General features: G+C 38.6%; 8 protein-coding genes across 12 annotated transcripts; 5 read left to right on the forward strand and 3 right to left on the reverse strand.

The window, feature by feature from the left end:
• Positions 1 to 18: 18 nt before the first annotated feature.
• BETA-UP (beta-ureidopropionase) lies at positions 19 to 2110 on the forward strand. Its single transcript, NM_125833.5, has 6 exons — positions 19 to 262; positions 444 to 551; positions 647 to 835; positions 930 to 1157; positions 1236 to 1460; positions 1554 to 2110. The coding sequence occupies exons 1-6, from the start codon at positions 152 to 154 to the stop codon at positions 1917 to 1919; spliced, it is 1227 nt and encodes a 408-aa protein (NP_201242.2). The 5' UTR covers positions 19 to 151; the 3' UTR covers positions 1920 to 2110.
• A 15-nt stretch (positions 2111 to 2125) lies between these two features.
• On the forward strand, positions 2126 to 4086 carry AT5G64380 (Inositol monophosphatase family protein). Its single transcript, NM_125834.3, has 4 exons — positions 2126 to 2458; positions 2744 to 2931; positions 3010 to 3406; positions 3512 to 4086. The coding sequence occupies exons 1-4, from the start codon at positions 2230 to 2232 to the stop codon at positions 3910 to 3912; spliced, it is 1215 nt and encodes a 404-aa protein (NP_201243.1). The 5' UTR covers positions 2126 to 2229; the 3' UTR covers positions 3913 to 4086.
• Positions 4087 to 4231: 145 nt separating this feature from the next.
• On the forward strand, positions 4232 to 9463 carry HEN4 (RNA-binding KH domain-containing protein). Of its 3 annotated transcripts, none has more exons than NM_125835.5 (7): positions 4232 to 4935; positions 5083 to 5991; positions 6094 to 6363; positions 6704 to 7138; positions 7291 to 7367; positions 7453 to 7564; positions 8104 to 9463. In NM_125835.5, the coding sequence occupies exons 1-7, from the start codon at positions 4330 to 4332 to the stop codon at positions 8266 to 8268; spliced, it is 2574 nt and encodes an 857-aa protein (NP_201244.2). In that variant the 5' UTR covers positions 4232 to 4329; the 3' UTR covers positions 8269 to 9463. The 3 variants fall into 3 exon arrangements, with proteins under 3 accessions (NP_201244.2, NP_974990.1, NP_001190612.1); NM_001203683.1 differs by having other exon boundaries at positions 4234 to 4935; positions 7426 to 7564; positions 8104 to 8540; NM_203261.2 differs by having other exon boundaries at positions 7453 to 9463.
• AT5G64400 (CHCH domain protein) lies at positions 8744 to 11718 on the forward strand. Of its 3 annotated transcripts, NM_125836.4 has the most exons (5): positions 8744 to 9831; positions 10132 to 10188; positions 10303 to 10389; positions 10513 to 10682; positions 10972 to 11718. In NM_125836.4, the coding sequence occupies exons 1-5, from the start codon at positions 9810 to 9812 to the stop codon at positions 11068 to 11070; spliced, it is 435 nt and encodes a 144-aa protein (NP_201245.1). In that variant the 5' UTR covers positions 8744 to 9809; the 3' UTR covers positions 11071 to 11718. The 3 variants fall into 3 exon arrangements, with proteins under 3 accessions (NP_201245.1, NP_001331367.1, NP_001032137.1); NM_001345627.1 differs by having other exon boundaries at positions 9728 to 10010; positions 10513 to 11244; NM_001037060.1 differs by having other exon boundaries at positions 9728 to 9831; positions 10513 to 11244.
• AT5G64395 (uncharacterized protein) lies at positions 9090 to 9185 on the reverse strand (the record flags this gene model as incomplete). The annotated part of the gene is made up of 1 exon (NM_001126021.1): positions 9090 to 9185. One exon carries the CDS (start codon positions 9183 to 9185, stop codon positions 9090 to 9092), a length of 96 nt encoding a protein of 31 aa, NP_001119493.1.
• On the reverse strand, positions 11329 to 11490 carry AT5G64401 (uncharacterized protein; the record flags this gene model as incomplete). Its single annotated transcript, NM_001126022.1, has 1 exon — positions 11329 to 11490. The coding sequence occupies one exon, from the start codon at positions 11488 to 11490 to the stop codon at positions 11329 to 11331; it is 162 nt and encodes a 53-aa protein (NP_001119494.1).
• Positions 11719 to 11732: 14 nt separating the features above from the next.
• On the reverse strand, positions 11733 to 16389 carry OPT4 (oligopeptide transporter 4). The gene is made up of 5 exons (NM_125837.4): positions 15386 to 16389; positions 14826 to 14923; positions 13048 to 13611; positions 12689 to 12941; positions 11733 to 12606 (listed from the first exon to the last, which is right to left on the reverse strand). Exons 1-5 carry the CDS (start codon positions 15860 to 15862, stop codon positions 11809 to 11811), a joined length of 2190 nt encoding a protein of 729 aa, NP_201246.1. The 5' UTR covers positions 15863 to 16389; the 3' UTR covers positions 11733 to 11808.
• Positions 16390 to 17159: 770 nt separating this feature from the next.
• AT5G64420 (DNA polymerase V family) lies at positions 17160 to 22404 on the forward strand. The gene is made up of 8 exons (NM_125838.3): positions 17160 to 17909; positions 18010 to 18135; positions 18218 to 18415; positions 18508 to 18735; positions 18880 to 20046; positions 20154 to 20441; positions 20607 to 21060; positions 21157 to 22404. The coding sequence occupies exons 1-8, from the start codon at positions 17304 to 17306 to the stop codon at positions 22008 to 22010; spliced, it is 3921 nt and encodes a 1306-aa protein (NP_201247.1). The 5' UTR covers positions 17160 to 17303; the 3' UTR covers positions 22011 to 22404.
• The last annotated feature ends 632 nt before the right edge of the window (positions 22405 to 23036 follow it).

The raw sequence follows: 23036 nt of genomic DNA on the forward strand, positions 1-23036 counted from the left end.
GGCTTTAGGTCTGGACAGCCTAACTAAAATAAAATATTACATTCCGATTCCCAGAAAATAATTCGTAATCAATTGACCAAACCGATCGATCACTGTTGTCATAAAAGTCATCGCCATCTTGGTTTCGTGATCGAAAAAGACTCGTGAAAAAATGGATCATATGATATCAGAAAACGGAGAAACAAGTGCCGAAGGATCGATTTGCGGCTATGATTCGCTGCATCAACTCTTATCAGCGAATCTTAAGCCCGAGCTCTATCAGGTGACGTATCCACTCCCTCCAAACTAAATTACTCTTCTAGTGTGTTTGATCTCGCTTTTGATTAGCCTGTCTAATTCGAATGATGATATTATGGATCTTTTGTTCTAGTGGTTTCAAGTGTTTATTTTAGTTATGTTGATCAGCTTTAAAAAATATGGATTGTTGATGATTGGATTTGCAGGAGGTAAACCGGTTGCTCCTTGGACGTAACTGTGGGAGATCGCTTGAACAGATTGTTCTGCCGGAGTCTGCTAAAGCCTTGTCTTCAAAACATGATTTTGATCTCCAGGTTTATACTTCGTTAGTTATAGGATCAGATCATTGAACTTAATAGATTGAGACAATGTTTTGATTTGATTTGATCTTTGTATAAATATTGTCTAGGCTGCTAGCTTTTCAGCTGATAAAGAGCAAATGAGAAATCCTCGAGTGGTCAGAGTTGGTCTCATTCAAAACTCCATTGCTCTTCCAACCACTGCTCCATTCTCGGACCAAACAAGAGGAATATTCGACAAGTTGAAGCCGATAATCGATGCTGCGGGTGTTGCTGGTGTTAACATACTGTGCTTGCAGGTTTTGCCTCCATTTGCTTTCTTTTATTGAAAAGTTGTTACTTCAATTGTTTTTGACCTTTTCTTTGGGGGGGAATGAATGGTTTTATCGATAGGAAGCTTGGACCATGCCATTTGCATTTTGCACTAGGGAGAGGAGATGGTGTGAGTTTGCAGAGCCTGTTGATGGCGAATCGACAAAGTTTCTTCAAGAACTCGCTAAAAAGTATAACATGGTGATTGTTAGTCCTATTCTCGAAAGAGATATTGATCACGGTGAAGTGCTTTGGAATACCGCTGTGATTATAGGGAATAATGGAAATATCATTGGCAAGCATCGAAAGGTATATTTGTGCTAACACGTCTTTTGTTGCTCTGTCTTTTCTCTTGTCAGCTAATTTCTATTACTTGCTTGGTGGCAGAACCATATACCTAGGGTAGGAGATTTCAACGAGAGCACCTATTACATGGAAGGAGACACAGGCCATCCTGTGTTTGAGACGGTGTTTGGGAAAATTGCGGTTAATATATGTTATGGCAGACACCATCCTCTGAATTGGTTAGCTTTTGGTCTAAATGGTGCAGAGATTGTCTTCAACCCTTCAGCAACTGTTGGTGAACTCAGTGAACCAATGTGGCCTATTGAGGTTTAACTTCTGATTCTCCACTTTACTCAATTTGAAGCTTTCTTTCTTTAGTAACACTGTCTAACAATGCAATATGTTCCTTAAAACTTGCAGGCACGAAATGCCGCAATAGCAAACAGTTACTTTGTTGGATCCATTAACCGAGTTGGAACCGAAGTATTCCCCAATCCTTTTACGTCAGGTGATGGAAAACCGCAACACAATGATTTCGGGCATTTCTATGGGTCAAGCCATTTTTCTGCACCAGATGCTTCTTGCACACCGTCTTTGTCCCGTTACAAAGATGGTTTATTGATCTCGGACATGGATCTCAATCTCTGCCGGCAATACAAGGACAAGTGGGGATTTAGAATGACTGCAAGATACGAAGTCTATGCCGATCTTTTGGCAAAGTACATAAAGCCAGACTTCAAGCCTCAAGTCGTCTCTGACCCATTGCTCCACAAGAATTCTACATAAGAAGAAAATTTCACTCTGTGAATCTTCAAAGAAGAAAAGTCCAATAATCAATGTTCAATCATTTGTGTAAATGTAACGGTAACTGAAAATCTGTTTGTAGCTGAATATATGTTGATGCCAAAAGGCAGCTCCTTTGCTTTTATAATCGAACCGGTTTATAATTGAACCGGAATCCAATTCCAAAAATAACCGTAATCAGATACTATGAACTGTGGGGTTTTCTACTCCTCGTCATCTTCTATTCGTTATCCGTTTTGAAGCGTACTCGGATGGGATTGAGTTTCGCAGATGCTTTAAATTCTAGAAAATAATGCAATCTCTTACCTTAACTCGGTACCCAACTCCAATTTCCCCGCCAAGACTCAATCTTTACCCGCTAAGACAAATCGCAGCTTCTGTTCTCTCTGCTCCGACCGCCGGTATTAACCGTCGCGATATGGCGTCTCGCCATCAGTCAACTTCCTTTAAGCCCCTTGCCGTTGGTCGGAATTTGACCGGAGATGATGATGATGGTTACTGTACTCTTATAGACTTTGCAGGTAACAAACTGCTCTGTCTGAACGAACTTAGCACTGTCTCGATAATTCAAGTTAATGTGTTGTCTGTCATCCATTGTCAATCTATGTCCGAAAATCCGTAACTTTAGTGGAAATACCCTGAATTTAGCATCTAAAATGTGCTTAATTGAGTAAGACAAATCTTGGAAACTCTCTTAGACGAACAATGGTTGGGTTTTGACTTTTGACGGTTCCTCTGTATAAGCAGTTTGATTGAAGTCTTAAATTTATTATTATTTTAAGTTGTTCTATGAAATTTTCTGATAGGTAGTGGAGGAGGAGAAGGGAAAAATGTAGGAGAGGATCTTGTGGTGTTGCTTTACCACTTACAACATGCTTGCAAAAGAATCGCTTCTCTTGTCGCCTCTCCTTTCAATTCTTCACTCGGAAAGCTCTCTGTTAACTCCTCTAGTGGGTCAGACCGAGATGCGCCTAAGCCGCTCGATATTGTCTCGGTCTGTATCTTATTACTCTCTTTTTTATCATGATTCATATCAAGATTCAATCTTACAATTCATGTTTCCGTTTTGCAGAACGATATCGTCTTGTCCTCTCTTAGAAACTCAGGGAAAGTAGCAGTAATGGCTTCTGAAGAAAACGATAGTCCAACTTGGATCAAAGATGATGGTCCTTACGTTGTGGTTGTAGATCCTCTAGATGGATCACGGAACATCGATGCTTCGATTCCCACGGGAACTATATTTGGAATTTACAATCGTCTCGTTGAGCTTGATCATTTACCTGTTGAAGAGAAAGCTGAGCTCAATTCTTTGCAGAGAGGCAGCAGGCTTGTAGCTTCCGGTTATGTGCTATACTCTTCAGCCACTATCTTCTGTGTTACACTTGGATCGGGAACACACGCCTTCACGCTAGACCATTCCACAGGAGAATTTGTTCTTACCCATCAAAACATCAAGATCCCAACTCGGGGTAAAAAGCGTCTAATGACACATATGACTTGATCCATTGCGACATTCCTATTCATGGCTCTGAACAACCTGCATTAATCGTTGTTTTTTGTATGATCAACAATAGGACAAATCTACTCAGTGAACGATGCGAGGTACTTTGATTGGCCAGAAGGTTTAAGGAAGTACATTGACACAGTGAGACAAGGCAAAGGTCAAAACCCGAAAAAATACTCTGCGCGTTATATTTGTTCTCTAGTAGCTGATCTTCACAGGACTCTCTTATACGGTGGAGTGGCTATGAATCCAAGAGACCATCTTCGTTTAGTCTATGAAGGTAACCCTTTGGCTTTTCTCGTGGAGCAAGCTGGTGGCAAATCCTCTGATGGAAAAAGAGGGATACTTTCGATACAACCCGTGAAGCTTCACCAAAGATTGCCTCTGTTTCTTGGGAGCTTAGAGGATGTTGCTGAGCTAGAGAGCTATGGAGATGTGCAGCAGACTGTGAACCCTGGCTATGAAGTTTAAACAACTCCTCTGTTTCATATTATCTGTAAAAACAATAAATGAATCGATGTTAGATTTGGTTGCTTGTAACATTATGTATTAGGAAAGTTAGATCCGTGTATATATCTGTTTATCAAGATTCAAGATCGACTGGTATAATCACAATTCACAAGTTTATTATGTTTCTTTATCAGAAGCAATCTTTCTTCGATTTCTAACACAGTCCCACTCCCATAAATTGGTTGTTAGATTTCGGTTAAGTTTAGTAAGAATTTTTAAAATCGGTACGGTATGGTTTGCCGTTAAATAATAAATATATAATGCGGATATTTGGCGCAAGTTAGCAACTTAGCGTTAAAGACCACCAAAGACTTCTCTCAAGTCCTCTGCGCCGGAAACCGCCGTGACGAGATTGGAGAGGGAGAGAGAGGAGAGATAATGGAGCGAAATAGCGTTAAATTTCATGCAGAGAAGAGATCCGGAGCGTTTGATCCAGGTTCAGGATTCGGATCTTCCAAGAGGGTCAAAACGCATCACACGCAGCTGCTCTCAGCTCTGGTTGTGCCGGTGGGACACGCGGCGTTTAGATTGCTCTGCCCTTTATCACACGTCGGTGCGGTGATTGGAAAATCTGGAAACGTAATCAAACAGCTCCAACAATCAACCGGAGCTAAGATACGGGTCGAGGAGCCTCCGTCTGGGTCTCCGGATCGGGTCATCACGATAATCGCACAAGCAGATTCGAAATCAAGGGTGAAATTGGGTGCTAATAACAATGGCAATGCAGAAGGAGAGAAAAAGGAGGAGGAAGTTGAGGTATCTAAAGCACAAGGAGCGTTGATTAAGGTATTCGAGCTTTTAGCGGCGGAAGCTGATAGTGATACGGTCGTGTGCCGATTGTTGACGGAGTCTAGCCATGCCGGTGCTGTGATAGGCAAAGGTGGTCAAATGGTTGGGAGTATTAGGAAAGAAACTGGCTGCAAAATTTCTATACGGATTGAGAATTTGCCGATTTGCGCTGATACTGATGACGAGATGGTGGAGGTACGAATTCTAATTGATACTAAATTTAGAAACTATGAATATCTCTTTGGAGAAAATGTTTTGAGCTGAAACGTTGGTTTAGCACTCTATAGATGCTTGTTTTTTTGCAGATTGTAATGTATTGGTTTTCATATTGAACTATGGCAGGTTGAAGGAAATGCTATCGCTGTAAAGAAAGCTCTTGTGTCTATCTCCCGCTGCTTGCAAAATTGTCAATCGATTGACAAGGTAAGGATGGTTGGAAACAGACCTCTCGAAAAAGAGTTCCAAGCATCTTTGCATAGGCCTATAGAGACAATAATTCAGGAGTCACTTCCTAGGTCCGTTGAAGTTAACCCTTACGATTATAGGCTGAGAAACGACGAGATATTTCCCCGGGGCACTGTAGCTCGGGCTAATGATGTGATTCCTCATGATACTTTGCATCTTAGGCGTATCGAGGCGGTTCCCCAGGGTGCTTTACGCATGCATATTGAGGCAGACCGGCAAGATGTTTTACGCAGGCATGTTGAGGCGGACCGGCAAGATGCTTTACGCAGGCGTATTGATGTAGTTCCTCAAGAAACGTTATACATGCCTTCTGATGTTCTCAGGGGAGATTGTTTTCGACAGCATAGAGAGAGGGATGATTCTCATGATTCCTTGCATAGACCTTTCGAAATGGTTCCACGTGATGCTATGGGCATGCCTTTTGAGTCGTTTCCACGTGATGCTTACGGAAGGCCTATTGAAACAATGACACAAGAAACTCTTCGTGGGCAAAGTGCAGATTATCTTGCACATCGTTATTCGACTTTAGACACACATCCTCACAGCTTCACTACGTCTGCTTCAATGGCTAACACTGCCACCATGAAGCCACCTCCATCAGAAGTGGAAGTAGGGAACCAAGATGTGGTTTTTAAGATACTTTGTTCCACTGAGAATGCTGGCGGAGTTATCGGGACTGGAGGTAAAGTTGTCAGGATGCTTCATAGCGAAACAGGTGCCTTCATAAATGTGGGAAATACACTTGATGATTGTGAAGAACGTCTGATTGCAGTAACTGCATCAGAGGTTGGTGTTTTCTATTTCTTCCCATTTTCATGGATGCTTATGCAGTACTGTTCCATCTATTTACTATCCTTGGTTGATAATTGTTGCTTGTTCATCATGTAGAACCCTGAATGTCAAAGCTCGCCAGCCCAGAAAGCGATTATGCTTATTTTTTCAAGATTATTTGAGCTTGCCACTAACAAAATCCTAGATAATGGCCCAAGGTCATCTATCACTGCACGGCTTGTTGTCCCAACAAGTCAGATTGGTTGTGTGCTGGGAAAAGGAGGTGTTATTGTTTCGGAAATGCGGAAAACCACTGGGGCTGCAATTCAAATTTTGAAGGTTGAGCAGAACCCAAAATGTATTTCAGAGAATGATCAAGTTGTGCAGGTACTTAGATCATTTGTTGACCTTATGGTTATGGTACATATTCCACGTGACAATCTCTCATCTGATTTGTGAGCATAATTTGGAATTAGCATGCTAAATGTTAGTGGTTTGCTTTTCATTACCGAATCCTGTGTTGGTCTCTATTCACCTTGCACACTTGTCAAAAGTTGGTGGTGTTTTAGTTATTGCTACATTCTGAAAGAAATTGAAAGATTCATGCAAACAGAGAGTTAAAAAGATCATTTACTGTAAACTTGGTTGAGAGATTAACTCGGTCATATTGTAAGCTCCATTGTTCCTTAAGTTGTCTGGCATAAACTAATTCTTTACTGGCCAATAGATTACAGGAGAGTTCCCTAATGTGAGAGAAGCCATTTTCCATATTACAAGCAGGCTGCGAGACAGTGTTTTCTCCAACTCAATGAAAAATTCCTTAGCCAAGAGCAGCTCCGCCTTAACTACTGAGAGATTCTACGACAGACAATCAGACAATCCTCTGTCTATTGGGTCTCATCAATCCGTTAGTAATCCAGCTACCAACTCCTCAAGTCTGCACAGAAGATCTGAGGATTCCTTTTTAAGTGGGTCTCATTCATCAGTTAACTATTCCAGATCAGTTGGCACAGATCCTTACATAAGACCAGAAGACCCATTTCCTGATAGGTTTAATCCCTCAGCAGGCTATTCTCATAATTTTGGTCGGCGGTTTACCATGGACCACAGTGATAACTCCCATCACTTAACTGAGGCCCCATCTCGTTTGTGGGCGTCCCCGGTATGTCTCCATCTCTCTGTATTCTCCCATCCTCCCCTTTCTGCTGTACATAAGTACTTGTTGATACTCCCATTCTTCCTCTACACATTCAGATTTTGAACATTTGTGCTTCTATCTAACTTCTGTAGCTGATAGACATAGTTTTTATGTAGCCTCCAGCAGCTCCAAGAGGCTTATCTGATGCCAGTGGCGGATTATCTTCTGCAAGGGCTGGCCATGTACTTGGCAGGTAAAAGCACTACAATTATAGACAGTTATGTGAGATAATTACTCTGATCTTTGTGTAGTTTACATGCTCGCTTGGTCTTTTCTAGTGGACACAAATCTGCCATCGTTACAAACACTACCGTGGAAATTAGAGTTCCAGCTAATGCTATGAGCTTTGTGTATGGAGAGCAGGGTTACAATCTGGAACAACTGAGACAGGTAAGCCATTTTTTGTTTACAAATCTTTTATTGGTTTTCCCCATAGCGTCATCCAAAAGAGGTTAGGCCATGATTAATTGCTCCACAAGAGCAGCCATAGGTTTTGGTTTCCATTGGCTGCTCTTATACGTAAGTGAACTCTAGGGTTACTAAAAACGGAAGTGAACTCTAGGGTTACTAAAAAGAAAGCATGAGAAAATAAAATTCATATACGTAAAGTCTTATACATGGTGCAAACAATCGTGCTACCATTAATCTAAGTCAATAGGAGTCTAGGACTATTCTCAACGATGTATAACTTTACTCAAAAAAAACTGTTTTAAGTCACGAAAACTCCATCTTCGTTGAAGTACTCAACGTTTGTTCCATTATTCAGTGTTACAGTCGTTGTTTAAAAACAGAATTTTCATCTAGCCCCATCAGTCTGAAATAATCATCTACAGACCAAATAATTAGTGTCATAAAGATGAAGTAGCACCCCGTTGGTTGACTTAAACGGCTTAAGCATAGCTTATACCATTTGATGCTTGTTTACTCAGATATCGGGTGCAAGGGTCATAATCCATGAACCTCCTCTAGGAACAAGTGACAGGATCATTGTCATATCTGGAACACCTGATCAAACCCAGGCTGCCCAAAACCTTCTTCATGCCTTCATCCTTACAGGTGAAACCTCATTGTCCAAAAAATACAACCTAAACTAGAACCACACACTTATAACCATACAGAAAACAAAAAAAAGGAAACGAGCTCTCACATGTTTCTTGTCCCTTTTATTTAATCTCCCTTTTTTTTTGTTGATTTGGATCTTTTGAACTCTTGTACAATATCTTTTTCGTTTTAAGTACTTTGAAGGAATCAGTTTGATGTCTTGCCTAAAATTTTCTTCTTTTATCCCACATTATTACGCATGGAACTGAGATTTGATTGACAGTATATAGAGGGACAGTCATTGTCATAAAATGTTCGGTACTAGATGTTTACAAAAGGAAAACTTGATAACAACGGGTCAATATGTTGGCTGCTTTGGATTGCTAAAACCTGCTTGCACAATTTCTTTGTAGACTGCCTTTTTTCCAGCTTTTGTCACCTTCTTTAGCTATGAAAATCAAATGGTAGAAAATTTATAGGAATTTTACTCTATAAGTTCCAGAATCAAAGTTGTTTGACAAAAAAAAAAGAAAAAAAAAAAAAAAAAAAGTTCCAAAATCAAAGCCTGAAAATTGTTACCGTCAACAGAGTTTCACTGATGGTTTTGTAAACCCCTTCATTTTATAGCTTTCACAATCTCAGAACATTTGTTCTTTCTGTAGCAAAACTACACTACAAACTTTATCAGAGATTCTATACACATTTGATATACCATACTCGCTATCAGTAATCAAATCAATAGTAATGCAAAATTAAGATTCATGCGTAAAAATAGTGCAAAAGCGAAAAAAACTATGAAATTTGAGTCTATAGAAGAGGGTCTTGCGAGGTTGAATAATATTCGTATATATTTGTACATTACGTTTGTTCGTTATCATCCAAAGATGAAGAAGATCTTCCTTGGAGTTAACTTCCTCAGAATCAGATGTGGAGCTTTTGTACTATAAACATCAAACCCCCAGCCATTCATTCCACTTTTTTTTTACAAATTACAAGTATGTAAAAGATATTTTTCTTATAATTTTTTGTTGACTAATTTTTTATATATATAATTTCGCTAGTGTAAAGGTACTTTGAAATATGAATTTCCTCGATGTCGAAAGTTATGTTTGATCGTTGAATTTGATGCGAAAAAGACGAGGAAGAATGATTTGAGGGATAAGTAACAAAAGTCAGATATTTTGGGCTTTTCTAGAATCTTATGTTTGGGCCCAAATTAAATAACGGATGATTTAATGGATAAGTAAGTAGCAAAAGTCAGATTGTTTGGGCTTATCTAGAATCTTAGGTTTGGGCCAAAATTAAAACAACGGATGATTGATGGAGGTCAGATATTTTTGGGTCTTTCTAGAATCTTAGGTTTGGGTCAAAAATTAAATAACGGAATATTTGCTAGTTGTAAAATTATCGACTTACAAACCACTTAAAAACAGACACGTCTACATATACGCGTGGCTTGACCTCGACTCCAGTTTTTTATTTTTCCTTATAAATAACCGCCTCCACAAAACGTGGTCGCTTAATAGCTTTTTTTGTATTCTCTCCATTTGCTTAATCTCATTTTCGTTTCACCGCCGTCTCTCTCTATATCAAAATGGGTCGCCGTAGCTCAGGAGGTAAAGTTTCTTTCTCTTTCCGATTATAGATCTATCTGTCCGATTCTATTGACTCTGGATGATGACGTTAAACGTTTTGTTTTGGTTTGGGTTCGTTTCGATTATGCGTGTATCGCACCGATCTAGGGTTTACCTTGTTATTGACCTTATCGGATATTAGATAATCAAATATTCTTAAGGTATTAGGCTTGGTTTAGTTTCCAATTCGAGACATGGTTGTCATTGATTTCATTGTTGATGTCAAAAAAAAAAATTCCTTGTTTTTGTGATATATCTCTCATTTTGACTTCATTTGTGCAGGAAGATCTGCCCCTCGCCCTCGTCCTGCTGCTGCACGCAGCCCAGCTCCTCAACCTGGTACAAATCTTTGTCTCCGAAATTGTGTTTTTTTGCTCTTAGTTATGACTTATTCAATCCATTCCGCTGGATTCAATTATTTATAAATCATTCTTTCTGGGTTTTGTTTTGCAGTACACCGTGCACCTCCTCCAGCTCCAGCTCAGGCCAGCGGTGGTGGTGGTGGCATGTTCTCAGGCATTGGTTCAACCATTGCTCAGGGTAAATCAGCCTAATTATTTCTGTTTAATTTTGAAGCTATTATTTGTCTCTCTATATACGACCCCAATTGTTTTGTCTGGAATCGTCTTTCCTTACCTGTTTGTTTGTGTTTTTGGGAAATAGGTATGGCTTTTGGTACTGGAAGTGCAGTTGCACACAGGGCTGTTGATTCTGTGATGGGTCCACGAACCATTCAGCATGAGGCTGTTGAGGCTGCTTCTGCATCTGCAGCCCCTGCTGGAAGCGCCATGCTTTCTAGCACCTGTGACATTCATGCTAAGGCTTTCCAAGATGTAAGTTTTAAATCTTTTTCTCATGCTTTCACACTCTCTCTGTATTTCTGTTATAGGATCAGATTTGTCCGGATTCTTAATTGCATGATAGAATTCGTTCTGAAACATTTGAATTCATTTTTATCTCTGCTGAACGTTTACATAGCTCAGTGATTTAGATGGGTGTTGTTGACTCTAGTGAAGCGCGCACATTGAAACTTGTTTCCTTACATTGAATAAAATGATGGGATAATCACATTTTCATTGTTGACGTCAAGCAAATCCATTGTTCTTTTTTAAATGAATGCAGTGCATCGGCAGCTATGGAAGCGAGATTAGCAAATGTCAGTTCTACATGGACATGTTGTCCGAGTGCAGGAAGAACTCTGGTTCCGTGATTGGTGCCTAGAGTTTCCATTTCTCCTATTTGTTTTATCTTAAAGAATTATCCAGCTGTGATGATGCTGAGAATTTGGATATGATGATATGATCAAATAACAGTATTATGTTTCCAGAACCTGAAACTGCATGGTTGAAGTCTTATTATGGGTAATCGTTTTTAAGACTTGGGTTCTATCCCTTTTTAAACAAATAATGCAAGTTTTTTTGTAAAGTCTTTTGGGTATGTTTTGCTTTTTGTTAGCTTGGGATGAAAAACGCCAACATATCATCCTTTTACAATGCTTTTATGTCGTCCCGATTTTGGATCACAAGTCTGATTTGAATTCCTGGCTGCCATTCCGAAACGGCGTAGTTTAAATTGAGTCAACGTCTTTAATTCCCTCATACTCACCGTTTCCAAAATCCTCCAGAAAGAGCGTAACTGCATTCATATTGATGATCTTGATTCTGAGTCCAACGCTGTTGTGGTTGTGTCCAGCTCCATGACCTTCTCTATTTATTGAAAGATGTTCCTTCTCAAAACCGGTTGTATGTATTCAACGAAAACTATATGGATCGGATCCATTGGATCCTTATCAAAACCGGTTGTTTTGGAAGGTCTATACAACTATTTTTCTGTGCTTATGTAACAATAATTTGTTCGGTACGATTTTAGATGGATTTTTGTTTGATTTTTTTTTGAAATTCTTAATTAGTTACTTTGTGTATCATACATTGTTGAAACACACCAATGGATCCTTTAAGATTATTTAACCGGACAACCATCAACAATTACTCCTCTAGCGGTTGGACATTTAGCTAGATCACAATGTTCACCTCTTGTTCCCCACCAGTCCAAACTCTTTTCCTCCATCCCCACCGAGAAGTACAACAAAACCGCCATGAAAGCTACACCGGCATCCATAGCGGCTGAGAGAACGTAGTTATACCTCTGCCACCAACTTTTCCTGTACCGGAACACAAACAAGTTGAATATCGTCCCCACCAATATCCACGAGTTGTAGTTCACCGCGGTCGCAGGTGGCATCATTGCGGTTGCTCCTAGAAGAACAGGGAGATTTACAAGTGGAATCCAAGAACGTTTTGGGAACGCTTTGTGCAATGACCACACTATGACTGGTCCTAATGCACCTCCGAGGAAAAACCAGTTCATGGCCGCATAGTTTCCCTGAGAACCAAAAATCCGTTTTGGTCCGACCAATCCCCAAATGACCGATGCATCGAAGAAAACACGGTCACCCGGACATGTCCATGGACTGTTGGGAGGTAGAAGTTCCTCTTGACATATGTTTTTGATAGAGTTTAACTGCCACCATGCGACCGTTATGTTGATTGTTCCGGCAAGAATTGTACCGATGAATTGAACCAAGAACATGGATCTAGGTGGGATCTTCATGTAATGACCAAGTTTGAAGTCATTTAAGAAAGAGACTGCTTGTGCCATACTCATGTATCCATAGACTTTGAAGCATACGTTTGCGATAGGTCGTCCCGGGTAAATGAGTCCCATTGCGTACTCTGTTATTATATTCAATCCCGGTGTCTGCAAAACAAGTAAACAATGATTAGCTCGTTCTTTGCAATATAAACCAACCATGGATTAATATATGGTCAATATTGCTTACTTGGTTAGTTGTTGCGGTTATGATGCTTATCGGGAGTGTGAAGACGAAAGCCATCGCGCTTGCGAACACAAGTCCCCACCAAGGCATTTGAACCTCATCGTTCAAGAAAACACATAATGCAAGAGAGATAAGTAGTGTCGCAGCCAACATTGAGTAAAACCACCATGAAGGTATGTCTTTATATCTCTTCATTAACCTAGTGTGTATATCTTCCTTGCCTTTGTATGAAACTCGAAACCTCTCAGAAATTTCCCTGTTAATACAAAAAAGTAATGATTCGATTACATATATGATATATCACTCATGCATATAAAAATAAGAATATGTTGCTATTTTGGTAGGCTACTTATAATACTTACTTGCCATAGAAGAGAGCTACATGAGTGAGCGTAGAAGCAATGGTGGCGAAACCAAGCCCATAGGTAAGAGCAAAGAACATGCTCAAGTTAATCCTTCCTTGTTGCTCATACTTAGCTAAATCGAGCTCAAAGTTATCATTCACGATCGCAGGAATATCATATGTATTACCAACCGATGTGAAAAGATGCGACGAAAATATAGGAAACCTCGTAGCGTTATAAGAATCAAATCCCCAATAGGCTAAAGGCAAGACGAAGTAGATCAAAAGAACATAACCGATGAAAACATTAGCGATGGCGAAGAAGGGGCTGATAAGTGGACTAAACAAGAAAGAGGCAACCGCGGTCCAGTCTAGTGTAAAGGCTCCAAGACCAAGACCTCTCATTCCAGAACCAATCTGTTGAGCAGTGACTGATCTTGGAAATGCCCAACAAACCCATGAGATGCTTGTGAGTGTTGTGAAGAGATAGCCAGGGACTATGTACCATCCAAAACTACAGACTAATGCTATCACAAAGAATTTTGCTCTCGTCATCCTTTGGTCGTCCTTCTCATGCAATGCCCTACATGAAATTTTAAATTAATAAAAAAAAATCCAATTATTTATTCATATGATTTGGAGAGATTTCGAATCAATTGTAATTCGACTACTTACAAAATACACGTCATTAATTCGTCATAAGTATAATTATATATCAAGTTTTGTGTCAACATCTAATTTTTTCTAATTATCTCCAATTAATTATATCTTGAATAGTAAATACGCATAGACCCACCATGTGCAACCACAGATTAAACAATTATAACTCCCGTGTATTGTTATTATAAATTCAAAAACTCAATTGTCGACGAAAATCAACGAATCAAAAACTTAATTAAGACGATCGATAACGTATGGAACATCTTAATCATGATTATGAAATGTGGAAAGTGTTAAACAATTTGTGGACCACGAGTGAATGAGTTAAGTTCATACTCATGTAGACGCAAATTAAAAAGCCCGCCATATCTACAGCTTGACTCACGTGGATTCATTACATTATCTACGAAAACATTTTAAAATTTTTTTTGGCTCTTCTTGTAATAGTGTAATTTTCCTATAAATATGGAGACGTATGTATATATTATATTTTCGCGTTGCTATGTATGTATAAATGAATGGATAAGAACTTAAAGGTGGTCATGATCGATCAGAGGATAGCCCACAAGCGTGGACCATAATCATATTTTGGCTAAAGTTCATTGTTTTATAGGGGGTAATTTATTTTATGTATATTCAGTATATTGACCTATAGAGGAATCTCACTCTCTTTTTTGTTCTGAAAACCATCATAATTCATACACGTACGTGATGTATAAATAAGAAACTGGTGAGATGGTTGAAATCTAAAAAATAAACTGGTGTGAAAATTGGAAAATAATAATTGAGGAAAGTCAATGAGAGTGTGCACCCGCAATGGAGTCAAAACTTGAAAAACTAAAATCTTGCTAAACGATAGTATAAAGTAAGAGTATGTGAGTATGTCTTTGACTCTTTGGGATGTTTTTTGGGAAAAAAGATATGGATAAGCATGAATTTATACCCGTGTTATTATTTGACATGCAATGATAGAAATAAAATGTTTTTACTTTGGGATTAAGGTTATAAACTTAAAATTAATCAAAGTAATCCCAAAGTTGCTTTCTCCCGCATGTTATGTAGCTTTAAATGGTATAAGTTAGTACAATCCCTTATTATCCATGTGCTTATCATATCCCTTCTAATTAGAAAACTCACCTAAACAGTGACACTTGAACCAGAGTGCTAGGCCACCACATATGAGCCGGTTCGACCACATATTTCCTCAGTAAACCGGCCCAGCCATATCCCAATACCTACAATTGTACATGTATACTTCACATCAACTATATATCAATAACATTCAAATATGAAATAAGTAACAAATGGCATCGCCGATGATATCACGCAAACCGACAAATTTTCCTTTTAAACCAAAAGTCTAACCTATATTTTTATTTGTTCTGTAAAGAAATCATGCTGTTTGAAATATACAACATGATAAAGAAATTATCTTTCCTCAATTGAGAAGAAAAGTTACATGTCACTCAAAATTCCAATTTACAGAGAATTTTGTTTCATATAATTATTAACCGATTACATTGAATTAACGAAGCAGAGTATCATTAACATTAAGACGTAAATTTCTTGAAATATCTTAATCTTTCAACGCGTTTTTTCCGAATCTTCAATTATTTGGTGACTATTACCAAAAGTGATATATTTATTATACTTATATATAACAACAAAGCTGAGAAAATGATTAAAGTTACGAGTACCTGTGTAGTGATGATGAGGAGCCAGCCGGCAATAAAAGAGATACTCCGGCCATAAAAAGCTTTAATAATTGTGATGATACCAACCGCATAAGCCGACCCGGATCCGAAAGCACTACCCGCATTCGCAAATATCGATATCAAAACATGCTCTTTCATGTTAAACGGACCCGGGTTCAGCGAGAACCGGGCCGATCCACAACCGGGTAACCCAAACCGGGTTTTGGGAAGCACCTTGGCCAAGAAATGACCGATAGGTAGTGTAGCCACCTGAACCGTGATTTGAGTGATTACGAGCGGTTCGGTTCGGTACGAGAAGAATTGGTTAAGGAAAGAGAGGAGAGAACATGAGATTAGACCCAAGAACCACATCCTGAATGTCCAAACCGGTAGTGTTGGATCGTCGGTGTTTGTTACCGTTAAACGGACTTCTTCAATCGGTGATGTATCTTCGTCGGAGAATTCGTCGGCGGTGGCCATTCCGGTTTAGTTTGTGTGTGAGTGTGAAAAAGAGAGAGAGAGAGAGAGACAGAGTATAAGACTAGGAATCTTTATGTGAGACTGACAAGAACCATATCTCTATTTTTATACTAATCAAGATTTGTTTTCATTTTTAATAAAGAGAAATTGTTTTTAGATTATTTTGATATAATTGTTGATTGGAATCTAATGAGTCAACTATATGAAGATATGATGTTTGAACCAATGAAACTTTGTTATTATTTTGCTATTAGTAGTGACTAGTGGCCAAAATGAAGATAGAATTACAAAATTATGCATGATGCTTGCTTATGACGTGAAAATAAAATAATGTTTTTAGTTTAGAAATTAGATGCTTGTAATAAAATACGAAAGTTTAAAGAGTTGAAGGAACCTTTTTGACGTTGATAGTCTCCGTTTTTGCATCTTAGAATACGGCATAGACAATGAATTTTCCAAGCTTTCACATTGTATTTAATTTGTGTATCACCAACGCTACATGCTTTTAAGTTTAATTGACTTCTTGTGGAAAACTTTACAAAAGGAGAAGAAATATCAACTAAATTGTTTTCTTTGTCTTCCTAGTATATATGACATAGCAATCCTTATCTATATATATGATGCAGTCTAGTTGTTCCGAATAACCTCCTCATTCATGGAAGACTAACATTCAAAAACTCGTCAAAATAATATGTTAATTTTGGTTAGTGTTAAATATGTCAAACCTAAATTCTTGAATAACAAAATGAATCGTTTTTTTCTCGGTTACTAAATCAGTTATTATGAGTTTTGTAATACAGTCAAAAGTACTCATTCTTTGGGATAACACAAAGCATTCAAAACATATGGGTTTATAAACTCTTGTCGTTGGATTTGGGCTTAGAGCTCTGTGTTCTTATTGTTACCACTTATTTCCTTCTCCTTGAAAATTTGTCTTTGTGGGCTTTACCGCTTCAGGATTCTAATTGAAGTTGGGCTTCATGACATTTTTCGTTCTACATATCGGTGAGAACAAAAAACAATATCAACAAAAAATGTTTATATATTATTTAATAAAACATGATTCATTATTTTATTTTATATTTGATAAAGATTTCATTAATATTAGTGAGAGAATGATTGCACTAAAAAATATGGAGAAAAATGAGAGGATGATTTTCTTTGCAAATAATTATTAAAAACCATTACTAAAAATTAAAATATGATGCTGTTTAATTACGAATTATGAAATTAAACGTTTTGAGTTCCTGCAAATTGATATATTGTAATTGATGAGAAAAATATCATTTGTCGGCGAGTTGTATAAATAATATTATTTTTTTAATTATAAACCCTAAACTAAAACCCTTTTAGTTAGAGGGGACAGAGGAAAGCTTCACTAGTCGATTAGGGTTTCTTTCTTCTCGCCCCAATTCCCAAATTCAAAATCGAAGCTTTTTTAATGGGTAGTAAGAAGAGAAGCAACGACGACTCGACGGAGTTGGTGGAGAACGACAACCTCCCCGATTCTTCAATTGTGAAGAAGAAGAAATCTAAAACTGAGAAGATGAATACCGTTGCTAATTATGATTCTGATACGGCGGCGGCGGCGGCGGAAGTTCCTGGTGTTGCGAGCTCCGGTAAGGATATGGAGAAGAAGAAGATGAGAAAAGCTTCTGATAAACAGAGGAGACTAGAAGCTGCTCTGAAGAAAAACAATGGTGTAGGAGCTTCGCGGCCTAAGCCTATACCTGTGGCTGTAAATTCAAACTCCGATGAAGCCGACGACGAGTCTCTTCCCTCCGCAGCCGCTTCTTCTTCCTCGTTGCCTCTGAACTATTTTACAGATTTGGCTTCTTCTGATGCTTCCGTTAGAGAAGCAGCTGCTGAGTCGTTGGTATTGAGGTTGCAAGAGATTCAGAAGCAATACGAAATGTTACCTGATAAAGAATCTGTTGATGGTGGTTTGATGCTTGAAGCTGAGAAAAACGATGGTTTGGATAACTGTGCTCCTCATCTGAGATATGCTCTACGCAGGCTTATTCGTGGAGTCTCTTCTTCAAGAGAGGTATCTATTCTTCAGTTTCACTTCGTATATCGAAATGTTCATGCTTTGTCTAGCAATTACTAATTCTTTGGTTTTGTTTATGTTTATGTTTCGTTAACAGTGCGCAAGACAAGGATTTGCTTTGGGGTTGACATTACCTGTTAGCGTTATTTCTAGCATTAATGTGGAATCTTTGCTGAATCTCATTGCTGATTCTTTGTCTGTATCTTCATCCATGACGGGACAAGTAAGTAGCAGTTTTTATATGCTTCGTTCTTCATGTGATTCTGTTATAGAGACTCATATGCTTTGAATTGAAATTGACACAGGATATAAAGGAATGCTTATTGGGTCGATTGTTTGCTTATGGTGCGCTTGCACGTTCTGGAAGACTGATTGAAGATTGGCAATCTGATAAAGACTCTCCGATAATCAAAGAATTTACCAATGCTCTTATTGGTCTTGCTGCAAAAAAGCGTTACTTGCAGGAACCAGCTGTGCATATTCTTCTAGACTTTGTTGACAAGGTATAATAGATTCATTCTTATGTGCAAAGTTTAGTGCGGGTTTATTACACATTGTGAAGTTTTTTTGTGATCCTATCTTTTTTATTGTGCAGTTGCCTACTGAACCTGTTGTTACTCATGTTATGGAAGCTCCAGAACTTTATAAATGGTTTGAACAAGCCACCGAGGTGGGAAACCCAGATGCTTTGCTCTTAGCGCTGAAACTCCATGAAAAGGTTTCAGTCGATCATCCTATATTTAGCAAGCTACTGCCAGTTCCTTTCAGTTCCGGGAAGTTTTTTTCTGCTGATCATCTCACTGCCATTGGTAATTGCTTGAAGGTACAGCGCAAACCCATCTTTTTGCTATGTAGAATGGTTGAACATGTTAAGATCTTGTCTGCAGATTGTTATGAGTTTGTAACTTATTAATATCAAAACATCTTTTTTCCACTATTAAAAGATATTTTTTGTGAACTTCTACAGGAATCTACTTTCTGCCAGCCTCGTGTTCATAGCTTATGGCCTGTTATAGTCGATATGCTGTTACCGGAAGCAGTTGTTCAAAGCGAAGATGTCGTATCTGTTTCAAGTTCCTCGAAAAAGCAAAAACGTAACCGGAAGTCTAATCCAGTTGAAGAAGAAGCCACAAATAACATCAGAAATTTCTGCGAAGTTTTTATGGAAGGAGACCTACTTTCTTCAACTCATGTTCGCAAGCATTTGGCATTTGATATCCTGCTTCTTCTTCTTCCAAAGCTTCCTGCAAGTTTTATCCAACATGTATTGTCGCTCAAATTTGTTCAGTGCCTCATGGATATACTCTCCACAAAGGACTCTTGGTTGCATAAAGTTGCCACCCATTTTCTTGTCGAGTTAATGGATTGGGTGAAAGATGACGATACCAAGAGGGTGGCCGTTACAATGGCTCTCCAGAAACACAGCGAAGGAAAATTTGATAATATTACGCGGACAAAAACTGTTAAAGTTCTAGCTGCAGAGCTTGAAACTGAAGATGGTTGCACACTTTATCTCCAGAACTTGATGAATTTGTTTGTGGATGAACAGCATGTTCCTGAAGAATCTTCAAATATGAAATGGTCCCTAGAACCTTGCTCTTTGAATTCAGATCAGAGTCAAACAACGGATGATAATTCTGACAATGGTTCAAATGAGGAGAAGGATTCAGTTGGAACAACCGGAAACTCGGATGTTCTGAAAAGCTGGGTCATTGAATCTCTCCCTGGCATCTTAAAACATGCTAAATTGTCCCCTGAGGCGAAACTGCGACTTCAGAAGCAGATCCTGAAATTTCTCGCTGTACAAGGTCTCTTTCTGGCTTCTCTGGGCACTGAAGTTACATCATTTGAGTTGCAGGAGAAATTTAAGTGGCCAAAGACAGCTACTCCTGCTGCTCTTTGCCAAATGTGCATCGAACAGCTTCAGCTGTTGCTGTCAAATTCTCAGAAGATTGAGAAACCACTATCTAAAGGAAATGCCCTGGAACAGCCCGATGATCCTGTTTCATACTTTATGAAATTCCTTAGCACGTTGCAGAATATTCCCTCAGTTTCCCTCTTCCGTTCCTTGAATGAAGCAGATGAAAAGGCTTTCAAAGAATTACAAGAAACAGAAAGTAAACTTTTAAAGGAGGTAAGTTTCTTACTCGTTTTGCTTTAATGTTACTGTAAGTTGAAATCTTACCAAAATAATGTCTATGTGCTTGTGTGTTTAAGTTGTACATCTTTATTATGTGGCAGGAAAGAAATTGTGGACTATCTACTGATCCAAATAAATTTCATGCATTGAGGCACTTAGTTGTTCAGCTGTTGCTTCAAATACTCCTCCATCCGGGAGAATTCTCAGAAGCTGCTACTGAACTTTCAGTATGCTGTGACAAAGCTTTCAGTTCTCTTGATCTTCTGAAAAGTGATGGGCAAGGTGAGGCAGACGATGAAGAAGAACCAGCAGTCATGGATGTCCTCGTGGACACATTACTTTCTCTCTTGCCGCATTCTTCAGCTCCAATGCGGTCTTCTATTGAGCAGGTAATAAGCTCACCACTAGCAAACAAATTCATTTCTTTTACTATTCTTGAAGTTACTGATCCTTGGCTGCTAAAATGAGATTCAATTTAATCCTTTGGTTCAATTGTTTCCAATTGGCTCAAGCTCAAAGTTTAATAGAGTTCCACAATATTATGTAACTTGTAGGTTTTTAAGTACTTTTGTCAAGATGTCACCAACGATGGACTGCTGAGAATGTTGCGGGTGATCAAGAAAGATCTAAAACCGTCTAGACATCAGGAGGACCAAGACTCTGACGATCTTGATGATGATGAAGAAGATTGTCTTGCTATTGAAGATGCAGAAGAAGAAAACGAGGAGATGGGTGAAACTGGTGAGAGCGATGAGCAGACTGATGATTCCGAAGCAGTAACCGGCGTTGTCCCTATGGCAGTTGACAGAGAAGTTCCTGAAAATTCCGATGATTCTGATGATGATGATGGAATGGATGATGATGCAATGTTCCGCATGGACACTTACCTTGCCCAGATATTCAAGGAGAAGAGGAATCAAGCTGGCGGCGAAACTGCTCAGTCCCAGCTTGTTTTGTTTAAACTCCGTGTCCTCTCCCTTCTTGAAATCTACCTCCATGAAAATTCAGGTAAGTGCATCATAAAACAATGATTTGGTATGATGAAATGCACGATAATAGTCACTACTAAGTTCTGTACTTTGTGGTTTGGTGATCTTTTAACAGATAAGCCACAAGTTATGACAGTGTACTTAAACTTAGTTCAGGCAATGCTGAACCCAAGCACTGCAGAAAGTAGTCTGCCGCTTTTACAACGTATATGGGGCATCATTCAGAAGAAGATCTTCAAGGCTAAAGAGTTTCCCAAGGATGAATCAATGGAATTTTCTGCACTTGCTTCTTTGTTGGAGAAGAATCTTAAACTGGCTGCGAAACCATTCAAGAGTAAGAAGTCAGGAGTTGACCCTTCCAAGAAGAAGCAGTCAGCTGCGTGGAACCGATACAAGATGATCACCCACCTTGGCCAGAACTCAACTTACTGGGTTATGAAGATAATTGACTCGAGAAAATTCTCAGAAACTGAATTGGAGAAGATCTTGGATGTGTTTCGGAGTGCTGTTACCGGGTACTTTGATAGCAGGAAGTCTCAGTTGAAGATAGATTTTCTTGAGGAAGTGTTTAGAAGGAGACCATGGATTGGACACCAACTGTTTGGTTTCCTTCTGGAGGCAAGTGTGAATGCAAATGTTGAGTTCCGTAGACTGGAAGCTCTTGATTTGATCACTGAAACTCTGAGATCGTTGATTCCTATAAACGAAAACACCCAAGCAGATTCGAGAAAAACAATGACGACCCATCTGAAGGAACTGATTCTTTTGATTAAAGAACTAGTTGGAAACATGCCTGAGGCTAAAGTAAGGCGAGCTCAGGTGCGTAAATTCTGTGGCAGGATCTTTCAGATGGTCTCTTCGTTGAAACTCACCAAATCTTTCCTCAAGGGGTTGGGACAAGATGGTCGAACAGCATGTGAAGATGCATTCGGTGATCTCTTCTTGAATCTGAAGAATACAGAGCATTAACGCAGACTACTCCAAAGTATCACCATACGTTGATCTTGGTGAAACCCTCGTCTTTTTTTTTTGTTTTTCTTGTGTTATCTTTCTATGAAGAAAAACTCGCAGGATCTGAATCACAAGTTTGAATAGGATTTCTCCTATTCATTGATTCCAAAAGATACTACATTCTCACTTATGTCCCAAAGAGATGATTTGTTATGATAATTCATCAATTTTGTTTTCAAGTTGTTATGTTGGTTATATTTACAGGTTGAGAATATGTTTAAAACTATGGATTTCATATGATTTTCTTTATCAGATATATTTTTTTTTTTTGTCAGACATTCTTTGTTATAAATACATACTCATTTTGGAGATTGATGAAAACTTTGTCTGAAGGGGGCAAAAATCTACAGAAGCATATATATTTCTTGAACATATATATGTTCATTTGGGTTTCTGGTGTGTCTTTGATTGTTCATTGCGATGATATAGTTACGGTTTTGGGATAAAATCAAATTCGGGAATTCATGCGTTGACAGAGTACAAAATGATCCAAAAATTGATAAAGTGAGACTTACCTGAGACATAGACTAGTGTAAAAGAGACACCTGTTTTAGATATCATAATTTAATAGGGGGGTTTTCTGTTTCGATTGATGCATTGTATTCCGTGATGATGTTGATGGTGATTCATATACATACTTAAAGTGTCGTTTATTGATTCGGGAAGGATGCAACAAATAAGTTTATGACATGGCCGATAAGTGAGTGACTAAAGCTATATGACTTTTCTTTGTAAGGATTCTTAAAAGTTCAAAACTCGTAGTCTAATAATATCCTTTCCCATAACACCTGTCCCTGAGTTTGATAGATAGTTTTCTTTGGACCAGTTTATATTTTAAAATCATATATTGTAGAAAATTCGGTTTAAATGTAGCTAAGATGACGCAGAGAACTTCTAGTAGACCATTTAACTAAAAGTCTGGTCACATACGAGAGAGTGTATATTTATCTCTTTACAAAGAAGCCAATTATTGATTTTGAAATG

This window comes from Arabidopsis thaliana, chromosome 5 (genome assembly GCF_000001735.4).
Source record: "Arabidopsis thaliana chromosome 5, partial sequence".
NCBI classification, from domain to species: Eukaryota; Viridiplantae; Streptophyta; class Magnoliopsida; order Brassicales; family Brassicaceae; genus Arabidopsis; species Arabidopsis thaliana.